Raw genomic sequence first — 12867 nt, forward strand, 5'->3', positions numbered from 1 at the left:
AGGTGGTCTCACCCAGTGGTGACACCCAGCGATTCTGACCCGTAGGGGATGTTTTCATCAAAATGGGAGCAAAAGGGAGGTGGGGGAGGCTGCTGACCTCTGCTGGATGGAGGCCTGAGGTGCTGCTAAACAGGCCCTGGGGTCCATGGCGGCCCCACAGCTCAGCATCACGGGCCCAGCATATTGTTAGTGCCTCGTGGTTCAGCATTGATCTAACCATGGAAACTGATGTTTTGTTTTTGTCCCGGCATCCTGAATAGAAAGTGAACCCCGCGATGCTGGAACTGACCAGCGCAGCTCTGGTATCATTCGCCTTCATACAATAAAGCAAATAATAGATCAAGTAAGTGATTGAAAACTGACCTGTTTCATTGTAAGCTGTGAGTGTTTTGTTTCTCAGTGGGATGGGGTTTGGTTAAATTGAAAGTAGAAGATAGTTTTTCTAAAATTATTACCGGTATAACCATAAGAAAGTTAAGCCCTTACTGAAAGAGTATAATTATAATAATCATTTTCAAGGGACTAGTATCGCAAGCCTTAGAGGGTGATCCTTCATCACCACAAAACAGTCTGCAGTGTTCAGCTGTAGTAAGACTGCTGATACCGCTTCACTCCCGCTCAGGTTGCACTTTGATGTGTACTCGATGGGGAACGTGTTCTTATTCACAAGGTCACGTCAGGAACGTTAAGTTGTTACACTTACTTTCACTGTCAGCTTGCAAGGATTGAGGCTGTCTTAAAAGCGAGCTGGCTGAATTTTCTTTTGTTTTAATTGGGCTGGAAATTATATTGAGTTAACTTCTATGTACACATTTTCCTGACATGTGCCCCTGAGACATCTCAGAGCATAGTTAAAGGTCCGTCACTGTGGGAACACAGTCTTGGATGTGACTTTCTGAAGGTGGTGCTCCTGAGTTAGCTGTGTCTCGTCCCCTTGTTTGTTTTCTTGTTTGTGTCTCCAGGACAAACACGCTTTATTAGATGTGACACCGAATGCGGTTGATCGTCTGAACTACGCCCAGTGGTATCCGATTGTGGTGTTCCTCAACCCTGACTCCAAGCAGGGTGTGAAGACGATGCGGATGAGGTTGTGTCCTGAATCACGCAAGAGTGCCCGGAAGTTGTATGAGCGGTCTCATAAACTTCGTAAAAACAATCACCATCTTTTCACAAGTGAGTGTGTCAAAGGCTTTCTTTCAGCTTGAAGTATCTGTGCAACAGCCTGTAGACAGAGATGCTGTGTGGTCCAGATATTAAAACTGACATGACCTTTGCCTGGAGTGGTTATTGTTTTAGCAGCTGCTGTTGATGAGAAGAAATGTCCAGGGCCAAAGTGGACATTCCAAAGGGTGTGTCTACCCTCCAGGACCATCTTTCAGATAACTCAGTAAAGGTGATTGACCGCTAGGCAGGTTGAATGGACGGTTCTAACCACGCCACAATGCTGCTCTGTTTTTCAGCTACAATTAACTTAAACTCCATGAATGACGGCTGGTACGGAGCATTGAAAGAAGCGATTCAGCAGCAGCAGAACCAGTTGGTGTGGGTTTCAGAGGGGAAGGTGAGCCATTTCCTTTCAATAAATTATGTAACTTGTCAGAGATGCCTTGGAGTCTCCATTGTTTTCTAATTGGATGAACACACAGAGAGTCCTTTTGGGAGTTAGCTTTTAGGTTTTTATAATCTGTGTGTAGGGTTTTGAATGTTGTTTTTGATAATAAGCGATTCTGAAATTTCCCTCCCCACGGAATTCCCATTTGAGTGGTATTCTCTCAGAAAACGAGGGGAGTTGGGTGGGCTCGATGTGTGGTCCCCAGAGTGCTGTCCTCAGCACAGGGGACTCAGGACTTGCCCGGAGGAACAGGCTCTCTGAAGGCAGTGATGGGTGGGGAGACTGGACCACAGACTGTCTCCCCTTGAGCAGCGTGGTCCCCCCAGCTCAGCGCAGGCCCTGCCTGCGGTGGAGTAGCAGACATTTCTCTGAGCCCTACCTAAGCCCCCGTAAACGTTCTTACAACATACTGAAAATGTTAGACAACACAGCATGTCCTTTTGGCTTTGAACTTTGACTTTATATCCATCCAAATGGCCAGCTTCAAAAGGACTACTTTGTGTTGTCAGCCTTTCTGGTTTTGTAGCAGTCCTTGGTGGGAAAAGCCTGCCTGTTTTGTTGGGAGAGTTAATTTTCTCAAAGTATACAGTGGAAAGAATCTTTCGTTTTTCATGTCGTTTACCTTACAGATCACTGTAAAGTCTAGGCAAGGTGGAGAACATCTGTGTGTTTTTACTTTGCTTTTTCTGTCTCCTTGTGAGCTGGATTTTTGTTGTGTTTTGCCCCCGCATGGCCCGTCTTCCCTTCTGCCTGGCTGTGGCTGCAGGGCTGCGCAGTGCATGCTCCGTGCCCTTAGCAGGCCACGCGCGCCCTCCACCTGGGGCAGGGTGACAGTGCTGACCTTGAGGGCTGGTGACCACTGTCCCCCGCCGTTGCGCGTCACAGCCGTGCTGGGGGTGGCTGCTGCATGTGAGCTCATCAGACCACTAGCATACCTGACGTGTCAGCTGGGACACGTGGTACACAAGTCCTGGTGGGGTAGACCGACACACCATCATACACCCACACACTGTTCCTGATTCTCAGTTTCATGGCATTTGATTGACAAGGATTACAGTCCTGTCCGTACTCATCTTCTATAAAACACAATTCTGGTAGCAGCCTTTAACAGGTGGAATGTTAAGAGCTTTCACTGGTGATTCTTGAAATAATACTAGTTTATGAATGTACAAAGTGTACCTTTCTACTTATCTGAGAGTTTTTTTTTTAATCCACAAAACTTAATTTTCTATGATTTTTCCTCGTGATATTGTGTGCTTCCTTTCTTTGCTTGGATTTTAAAATAAAGGTCTAATTCTCCCAACTTTCTATGTAAGGAAAATAGGTCATTTAAATTAATTTTAATACGTCATTTTAATTAATTTTATTAATAGGTCATTTACTATTAGAATAGATTGATGAACTTGTTTAAATCAGAAAAAGTTACTCCAGTTTAAATCAAGTTTGATTTATGCCCGCTCCTTCCATTCAGATTTATTTTATCCAGATAGATTCTTAAAGTAAAACCACTTCATTTCACATTGACTTCCCTGAGCTAAGTACTTGGGATCGAGTTGCTAGGAAGAGTTCCTTTTGCAGCATCTGATACAGCCTTGTATGCTGCCTACCAAACCAAGAACAGCCATCCTGAGGCTTTCTTAACATGCAGGCATTCGTCATTCCTGGTTCTAAGCAACCCTGGTTCTCGCTCACTTCCACAGCTCGCACTTTTGCAAAGGCTCCGTAGTCGTGAGTTCCAGGTTATTCCTCCCCAAGGCCTTCAGCGTTTCCCTGGCTGGCTACTGGATTATAGTTAAAGATCAGCATAGAAGCCGTTGAGGTTTCAGCAGGAGACTTTGCCATAACACAGAACAGAGCCCCAGGATTCTCGGTGTCCCAACCTGCAGGTGGCTCCACTGGAAGCCAGAATCCCCGGGAAGCCACTCCTTCCCATCCGGGAGGCCGGTCCGTCCCACCCAGGAGGCTGTGCTCAGGGGTGGGCTCTTTAAAGAGCAAGCGAGGCGCTCGGTTCAGGCACCTTGAACCTTGTGTTTGTCCTTAAGCTCTTGTGCCTTCTGGCCCAGGGTCCGGGCAGGGTCTTCGGGGACTCTTTTGTTTAATCCAGTCCAGGCACGAGTTTCAGGTTTGTGTCCAGTGACAGCTGTTGACTGCAGCTCTGTGGTCTCTTCCCCTCAAATGCTGCTCATTTTCTTTCTGATCAACTCAGAAGGTGGTCAGTGCCGACTGAAAGCTACCTCAGCTCTTAATTCATTGTGAAAGACAGTCCTAACTGCACTTCTCCCATCCACTGGATGCTACATCTGTCAAAAATACTTTTTAAAAATTCTTAATTTAATAAGACAACCAGCACATAGGTGACACTTTTCTGTTGTGTTTTGTAAAGGCTCTTGGCCCAAATACCGCTTTGTTTATTAGTTGTTTCCTATACTGTAGAGATAGTGATTGGTTCCTACTCAGCTTGAGCAGTGGTGTTAATTTTCGTGGTTATTCTCACATGCGCTATTCTGTCAGTCAGTTTGTCTGTCTCCGGGAGCAGGTTTGTCAGTGTTCTCCTCTTTCCCTGGCTCTGGGCCGACAGGCTCGTGACTAGCCAGGCTCCACCGACCCCTCTGCCACCAGGGTCCCTTCCTTGTCTTCCGGGCTAGGCTCCGGAGTCCAATTCATCGTGGCCGACCTCATCCAGCTGTGCCCGCCAGGTCTCAGAGGATGCTGTGTGTCTGCATGTGTGCCTGCGCAGTCACCTTGACTTTGCTCACCAGAAGTTTCAAGAACAGATGTGATTTCTCCCAAGAAAAGTGTCCTTTTCAATCTCCCTTGTGAAATAAAGGCCATCTCTTCAAGAACTGCTGAATAAAATTGTCAATTTACTTTTATTTGCCCCAGGCGGACGGTGCTACAAGCGATGACCTTGATTTGCATGACGATCGTCTGTCCTACCTGTCAGCCCCAGGTAGTGAGTACTCAATGTATAGCACGGACAGTAGACACACCTCTGACTATGAAGACACAGACACAGAAGGCGGGGCCTACACTGATCAAGAACTAGATGAAACTCTTAACGATGAGGCGGGGACTCCCCCGGAGTCTGCCATCACACGGTCCTCTGAGCCTGTGAGAGAGGACTCCTCGGGGATGCATCACGAGAACCAAACTTACCCTCCTTACTCACCACAAGCGCAGCCTCAGCCAGTTCATAGAATAGACTCCCCTGGATTTAAAACAGCCTCTCAACAGGTAAGCAGCAAGCATTCAACGTTCTGTAGGTAGAGGTGCATTATGAAATTCTAAGATGTGCTGACTGAGTTCAAGAATGTATTGTCCTTTCTCCAGACTAAGAATTAACCTTTAATTTCAGTTTGAGAATACCGAGGACTTAATCTAAACTTTGTGTGCTCACTTACATAGCAGTATACTGAAGTTTTCTTAAATTCAGGGCATGAGGTCCTAGTTGTGTGGTTCAGCACACTTGAGCTGTATGTCTGTCAACCACCAAAAATGGCAGTGGGGAGTCAGCAGTGAGCAGAAACACTACATTTGAAATATTTTAAACACTTCACAGAAAGCAGAAGCCTCCTCTCCAGGCCCTTACCTTTCGCCTGAGACAAACCCAGCATCATCAGCCTCTGCCGTTAACCACACTGTAAATCTAGCTCACGTCAGACTGGAGGGGCCCGTCCCTGCTCCCTCCGCCTCTCACTCAGCACAAGCCGATCCTTTAAGAGCACCAAGTACAGAGGCAGCTCACATAATGCTAAGAGCGCAAGAACCGTCATTGTCGCCGCATGTAGACCCAGCAGAGGTACCCGTGTGCAGCGCGCACTGACTCGTTGCTCTCCATCCATCTGGCACCTGATCATTTTTGCTTTGCCCTCTAAGTGCTCCTTTGCTCTCTCACCCTGGGCTCATGCGGCGCCGTGCTTTCAAATCAGCACAGATCATCTCGGTTCTGTAGTTTGCATGGCTTTCAGTGGTACACCGATCATTTAAACGGAGGCCTTTTATGTGGGATTTGTACTTGGTATTTTTTATTGTTTTTATCTTTTGGTTTTCACCATTCTCTAGAATTGCTTAGTGCATAGTTCAGACCCATTGTAAACTTTGTTTTGTCAATTATGGTGTCCATAAATTTTCTTTATGATTTTTATTTTCAGTGTTCAAATCAAGCGAAATCAACAGTTCAGTGCATTAATTTTCTTCTAAGTTTAATGATTATCTTCAACTCATTTTTCATTTAGTACTTGCTGAAACATAAAAGCCCCTACCTGCATTATAAATTTTGAGCTTTCACTTAAGCTGGCTTCCTCCACTAATCTTTCTGTCCCGGTAATAAATGGTAGAACATAATCATTTTTACATATTCATGCGTAGTTTGGGCTCTTAACGTAAACTAGAATGGGAGACCAGCCTGTGACCTTACATGTGGGTGTTCTTTACAGGTGTATAGGAAGGACCCCTACCCTGAGGACATGACGAGACAGAACCCTGTTCTGAAGGCGCCGGCGGTGGCTCCCCCCGGGCAGAGGCCAGACAGGGAGCCCCACCTGAGCTATGAGCCCCAAGGCCCATACGTGGAGAAACAGGCCGGCAGAGACCCTGAGCCGCCCACCTACAGATACGAGTCCTCCAGCTACACTGAGCAGTTTCCGCGGAGCTACGACCCCCGCCTGCGCTACGAGGACCGTGTCCCTGCTTACGAAGAGCAGTGGGCCTACTACGATGACAGGCAGCCGCGCCAGCCTCGGCCCGCCCTTGACGGCCCGCACCCGCGGGACCTTGACCCCAGGCCGCCCCCTGAAGAACCCGCCGAACGCGGCTACTTCCCGCGCTTTGAGGAGCTGGCCCCACTGCCCTATGAGGGCAGAGCACGCTTCGAGCCACCCTCCCGGGCCTCCGCCCTGCGGCAGGAGGAGCAGCCGGCCCCCGGCTACGACGGGCCCGGGCGGTACCGGCCAGAAGCGCAGCCCTACCCCGCCGCTGCCGGCGCCAGGGCGGCTGAACCCAAGCCCTACTTTGACCAGTACCCACGGGGCTACGAGCCAGGCCCGCCGCCAGGGCTTCCCTCCAAAGCGGGCCACTACGAGCCCCTCCACGGTGCTGCCGTCGTCCCACCCCTGGTCCCCGCCCCTCAGCAGAAGCCAGAAGCGCCACCCGCAAACACCAAACCACTGCCTCCACCCCCAGTTCTCTCTGAAGAGGAAGAGGACCCCGCGATGAAGCCGCAGTCTGTGCTCACGAGAGTGAGGATGTTTGAGAACAGGCGGTCCGCGTCAGTGGAGAGCAAGAAGGAGGAGGCCCAACCCTCCAGCTTCAAGGTAAGCACGTGGCCGTGTCCTGCTGCCTTGGGTGCAGGCCGGGTGGTGACAGCACTCTGGGCGCTCCCGTCCAGCCAGGCCTGTTGGGTCATGATCTGTCCCTGAGGCATGTCTTTCTGATTTCTCTGCAGCCTCCAGAGGTAGCATCTAAACCTCCAGGTGCTCCCGTCACTGGTCCAAAAGCCACGCCTCAGAGCCAGTTCAGTGAACAGGACAAGACACTGTACAGGTGGGTATGCAATGTGGTGCCTGTGGCAGGGAGCCGACCAGCGATCGGATCCCTGGAGTTGGCGATCAGGCCTCTTCCCAAAGAGGAGAGGGACAGAGGAAAGGCAGAGGCTCTCGCCTCTCCTGGGACAGTCGATCAGCTCTCCTAGTGACAGGGCACTTCCTCCAGAGAGACAGTGAAGAGCTTTTTTCCACCCTCTGCAGTAGATCTGTTATTTCTTCAATAAACACATCTGTTGAAAACATATTTTCCCAGCAAACGACATAAACAAAATGTTTAAGGCCCTAACATTTGGAGGATTTTTTTAGTTCTAGAAGTGCTTTCAGCCATGCAAATTGTCACTGTTCAGGGTGAGGAGACAGACTGATAAGCCTTCCTTCCGTGAGCACGGGAGACGTGGGAGAGGCGCTGAGGCTGCAGGAGTTAACCCCCAGGAGAGCCGGGGGCCCTGGCCCGCTGGGCTGAGCCGCAGCCCGGCCACACTGCTGCCAGGCCACTGGTGGGTTTGAGTATAGTCTTTGTCTACTGTTCCATCCGTCCACATCTGTGCTCGTCATAGAGGGACGACTGTCTGACGTGTACGTTTTCCTCTTGTTTTAGTGATGTCTGGTGCTTCTCGTGAAAACAAACTATGGTGGTGTTTCCTTTAGCCAGTATCATCAGCAAATGAGCTATTCCACACAAACTTGTAATGACTGAAAGCTTAGCCCCCCTTTTTGGTGTGAAATCTATATAAGTTTATCCATTTCCGATGCAGTTTTTCTGGAATTTACTAGCAGAGCATACGTAACAGTGCCTTAATTCACACTTCTTCCCCCATGCCTCCTGTGTAGAGCTCTCTCCTTATACAAGGGTCGCTTGTGGATCCTGGTGGAAAGGTCGCAGGTTCTCTCGGTTTTCACTTGGTGCTGACATTGCTGTAGGAACATCAGGAAGCGCTCCCTGTTTAGTGAACTCATGGGAGCAGAGAGGGATGCCTGCTGAGTCTGGTGTGTGTGGACGTGGGATTTGGGGTGTCTGCCCTGGCTGTCACACTGCTCAGCTAGATCTGAACGGTCACAGTCCATGAAAGGTCTGGCGAGATTTACACGTTCCATTTTCTTTGTAAAGTTAACGTCTAAGAAGTTACTCCATTTATCATTCATTGTCTCTCAGGATCCCAGAACCTCAGAAACCTCAGATGAAGCCACCTGAAGACATTGTTCGGTCAAATCACTACGACCCCGAGGAGGACGAGGAGTATTACCGGAAGCAGCTCTCCTACTTTGATCGAAGGAGCTTTGAGAGCAAGCCTTCCGCGCACACTGCTGCCGGCCACCTCCCGGAGCCTGCCAAGCCCGTTCACACTCAGAACCCGCCACATTTTCCCAGTTACTCTTCCAAGTGAGTTCTTTCTTTCAGACTCACCTTTTAAAAATGAGATGAAACACAGAGGTTCAGTTGCGTCAAGTGGAGTGAACCACGCGAAGTTCAGTGTCTTTAGACGGAGAATGGCTAAGGATGTAGGACGCGGTTTCCGTGGGCTGCGAGATGAGCGTGTGTGTACTTTCTAGCTCTGGGATATGCGATTCTTTTTTGTCCTTAAGCTCTAGTGTCAGATACAGAAAGCTTTTGCATTAGAAAAGTTGTGAAAATCAAACGGTTTTGAGGTAGGAGAGAGGAAACTGTCTCCCTTCTGTGCGGCAGTCCCAGTGCTGGTTCTCTTCAGTCTTTTGTTTCTGTTTTTCAAATATAAGAGCAGGAGTATGCTGGGGAGCGACGTTGTTTGAGGGAAGATACTGAAGACTTGGGCTTTTCCCCCAAGGCAAGAAAAGACTTGGCCTTTATTATTTGAGCTTGAAGGGACATCAGAGATTTCTGGTCCAGGGGTGGATGTGTGGAAACCAAGATCCAGCGAGCACCTCAGCCGGGGTCAAAGCTAGGGCCGAACCCGCGTTCCGTGACTCCCGGCCGTCCTCTCTGTTCCGTGCTGCTCCTTCCTGTGTACTGGTCTCTTGAGTTTTTTATTGTTTTTCTCTCTCATGGGTTTTGTCACATGGGTTCATGTCTCCTGGTTCTTCCTCCCTAGTTGAGCCCCAAGTGACAGAAAACGTGGTACTGAGAGTAGGCTGCCAAACCGCACGGGCACAGGTGGGTTCCTGCTTCCACAAAACAAACCCATAGGAATGAAAACAGATGTGAGTTTATCACGAGGAATTGGTTTATGCAGTTGTGGGGCCTGGCTGAGCAAGTCCTAAGTCTGCAGGGTAGGAGGGGACGTTTGGAGCCGTTTCTGAGCTCACGGAAGCCACTCGGTTCTCTTGCAAAGGGCCTGTCTTGATCATTTCCCTTGGGACCTGCAATAGTGTTTGAGTGATAACTAGGCCTGGAGTTCAGCACAGCCAAGCTGAGACATTACAAAGCCACCACAGATCACTTCTGTCTCTGAGTTTAAAAGCATGAGGGTTTTACTGAGTTAGATGCTCGGGACTCTCTGAACTTAGCGTTTGTCATTTGCTATGGAGAGAAAACTCTTCTAGAATACACTTTAAAACCTCTAATGTTAAAAACTTATTTTTAAAAACAACTTTGTTCCTAAGACATCATTTGAAGAGAAGATTTAAAGACCTTTTCCCACTGACATCCATTTAATTCTTTGTCTACAGAAGAAAGCAGTTTATGAGAAATACAAAAGCAGACAGACTCTGACACTGGTGTTGAGGGCCTGCCCCACAGAGGCCCCTGGAGCTGGGGAGCCGCCTTGGGGAGGCTGAGGCTGTGCCCTTTCACGGCCACTTTCACTGAGGCTGCTAGACCTGTCGGGGGAGGGTCCAGTTTAAAGACAGATTTTATTTATCCTTTTACATACTTGGTAGAGAGAATATGGCCTTAAAAGGATACATTTAGATCTAAAAAGTAAGTTGGAAGTTTTGCCAGGGGATGGGATGACAAGGCCTTTTTGGGCTTGTGTTGATTGGTTTTTCCAGAAAGACTGAATGATGTGTCTGTGACGTGTGCCCTGCAGACGGGGTCGTGAACGCCGCCTCATCCTGGCGGGTGCACGCCGGGCGTGCGGGCTGCCCTCCTTTTCCTCCCGTGCTCAGGGAGGGGCCCTTGTTGCGGTTAGAGGTTTCAGGAGATACGTTGTCTCGGAGAGAAGTAGATAATAACATCTGTGAACTCGCTCAGGACTCGGTCTGAGTTCACTGCCTGCTGTTGTGAGCGTACGGGGAGTGAGAAGGAGTGACTGGACGGATGCGAGGACGTGCTTCCTTCCCCTGTAGGATGAGGTCAGGCCTCTTCCCAGTTGTGCTGTGCTGGGAGGTGTGACTGCCCAGAGGCCTGGAGGGGAGAGTCCGGGGCTCAGTCAGGACTCAGAAGGAGGCTGTAGGCTCTGTGCCTTCCCTAGAAGTAACCAAGTTACTAACGTCCAGATAACACATGCTTATGTTCCACTTAAAAACACACCTCAAAAATAGTCGGAGTTGGAGAAAGGGGGAGTCTTTTAGCACAGGACACATGCCCCAGAAAGCAGGCAGGTTTCACCTGTTTCACAGTCTGCAGAGCTGGAGTGACACCAGGGAGGTGAGGAGACAGCACTCCCACCATCACCAAAGCGAATCAGAAGCTTCCGGGGTTCTAGGAAGGGCTAGGAAAGCGGTCTCCCTCTGGGTCTGTGCACATGTTTCTGCTCAGAGGTAGAGCTGTCTTCTTCAGGGCAGAATATCTACCCCTGAAGACTCAGCTACTGTGAGACTTCCAGGACTCAAAATAAATTGGCTGGTGGTTTTCAACTTTTTAAGAATCAAATGTAAGGTTGATGGGAGGTTGTTCTGTGTGCAGGTGACGCTGTTGGGTGGGAGAGGCTAGAGGCTGGGCGTTGAGCAGCGCAGCTTTGCAGATGAGGCTGTGAGCCTGCATGGGCTCGGCTGTAGCGCTGGTGATGACGGGGACCCCTGGAAAGGACCCCGTGCATGGTCCTGTTTCCCAGGCCTGCGTCCCTCCCCTTGCCACTCCGCCCGTGCCTATGGGCTGCCAGGCTGTACCACTCCCCTGTGTTTTCCCTTGGAGTTCCTCGTGCCCAGCCCTTTCCTAGGACAGTGCTGGCGCTCACATCTTCAGAATGCTGCTCGGTGCAGTTCATGTCTGTGCAACACTGGGGGAAGGCAGAGGGTGGGGGGAGAGGGCACAGTTCCATGTTCCTGGGGGCCGGCCCTTTCCCTGGCTTGCCCCACAACAGCAGGGATGGTCTTCCTGTCTAGACCAAGTGCTGCGGGGTGGGGGGATGTAGTTTGGGATGGTGTTTTACAGTGACGCTTGGGTCCTGTGTGCTGCAAACATAGTCAGATGGACCAGGCTCCTTCATTTCCCTGCTGTGCTGGCCGTCTCTTGGCTCTCACACTAGCTCTGACTGCCTGAGAAGCAGCGCCATGCATAAGACGGGCGTTCGTGCAAGGCTGGCCCTTGGGTGTCCCTTGCTGCGTCATCAACATCACCTCTAATGCCTAGTGGGGATGCCCGAAAGCAGGATGATGAGCTAGTCCAGACCAGACCCCTTGGCAGAAGCCCCTGACCCACCCCAGGGCCCCCCCCAACCCCCGTCTGTGCGCAGGAGGCCCATGCAGCTGGGCTCTAGGGGGCCCTGCGGTGGCCACACTGCAGTTGTGGGTCTGTTTTGCAGATTCCTTCCATGTGAATTTTGTGTGGCACAGATTCACAGTTGGCAGTCTGAAAAAAGTGTGGTGGATTTAAATGACCCTGACAAAATCAAGCAACATTTGCTACTCTAGCGACTATTAAACAGTGGATCTGGTAAACCAAGGGCACGTGTTAAAGATACCCGGTTTCTTCTCGTGTTACTAGGGTGCAGCCACACCCTTTCACTTAAGTGTTGGTTTTGGCTGCTCTTGGGCAGACAGTGAATAGCCATGGCAGACTCCGTCTGTCCCAGGGGGCTGAAAACATGTACTGTCCAGCCCTTGACTAAAATTGTGCCAGGCCCTGGCCAGTGACATCCTCTGTGGTGCTTAGAGTGCCCGAACCAGCGCTCCACACCTTGGATACAGACCAGAAGTCAGTCTCAGCAAGACTGGGGCCAGTAAAGATTTTTCAAAATATTGGCAGGACTTTGTTAAACCTAACAACCCTAACTGTTTTTTGTAAATGGCACTATTAAATATCACAGGTATACCCAGAGTTTCATCTGCCTTTGGTTGCCATCTTCTGGATGTTCTACTAATATTCTTTAAATATCCGTGCTGTCTTTACATCTCTTGCGCTACTTACTGGATGGCTGAACTCGCTTGAATATCCATAGGAAGAAATTGTGAAGTTCTCGATTTTTTAAAAAACTCAGGACTACTTGGAAGAATGGGGAATTGATTTCTTAACATGAATCCGTTTTCAGGTTGGTGTTTTCTTCATGTTTTCCCAGGGGAAAGTCTCCCGAAGCAGAGGCTGCGGACCGGTCGTTGGGTGAGAAGCGCTACGACCCAGTGCAGGCGGCCCCGCCGCCACCGCCGCCGCCCGCCCAGTACGGCCAGGCCTACAGCCAGCATCCTCAGCCCGGGCCGCCGCTCGGCCTCCACGCACACGCCAAGGGGGCGCACGGCGAAGGTAGGGCGTTCAGGGGTGGACGGAGCCGCTGTGACGCGGGTGGGGGGTGGGTTGTGTAACATACACACTTGACACTTCTGGGCTGGGGACAGAAAGTCAGGGTTTTGTGGTTATGACCA

The 12867-nt window shown here is 50.1% G+C and overlaps 1 protein-coding gene across 6 annotated transcripts in view; it reads left to right on the forward strand.

Moving 5' to 3' along the window:
• The window catches only part of TJP1 (tight junction protein 1), a 211729-nt gene that overhangs the window by 188743 nt on the left and 10119 nt on the right, over positions 1-12867 (forward strand). For 4 of the 6 annotated variants that reach the window (XM_032469197.1, XM_032469198.1, XM_032469199.1 and 1 more), the window contains 9 exons: positions 261-343; positions 963-1173; positions 1461-1561; positions 4496-4846; positions 5172-5411; positions 6049-6924; positions 7056-7153; positions 8309-8536; positions 12567-12748. In XM_032469197.1, the coding sequence (XP_032325088.1) occupies positions 261-343; positions 963-1173; positions 1461-1561; positions 4496-4846; positions 5172-5411; positions 6049-6924; positions 7056-7153; positions 8309-8536; positions 12567-12748 (2370 nt within the window). The remainder of the gene's footprint in view (positions 1-260; positions 344-962; positions 1174-1460; positions 1562-4495; positions 4847-5171; positions 5412-6048; positions 6925-7055; positions 7154-8308; positions 8537-12566; positions 12749-12867) is intronic. The other 2 variants (XM_032469201.1, XM_032469203.1) reach the window with 1 other exon arrangement.

This window comes from Camelus ferus, chromosome 27 (assembly GCF_009834535.1).
Source record: "Camelus ferus isolate YT-003-E chromosome 27, BCGSAC_Cfer_1.0, whole genome shotgun sequence".
Classification (NCBI taxonomy): Eukaryota; Metazoa; Chordata; class Mammalia; order Artiodactyla; family Camelidae; genus Camelus; species Camelus ferus.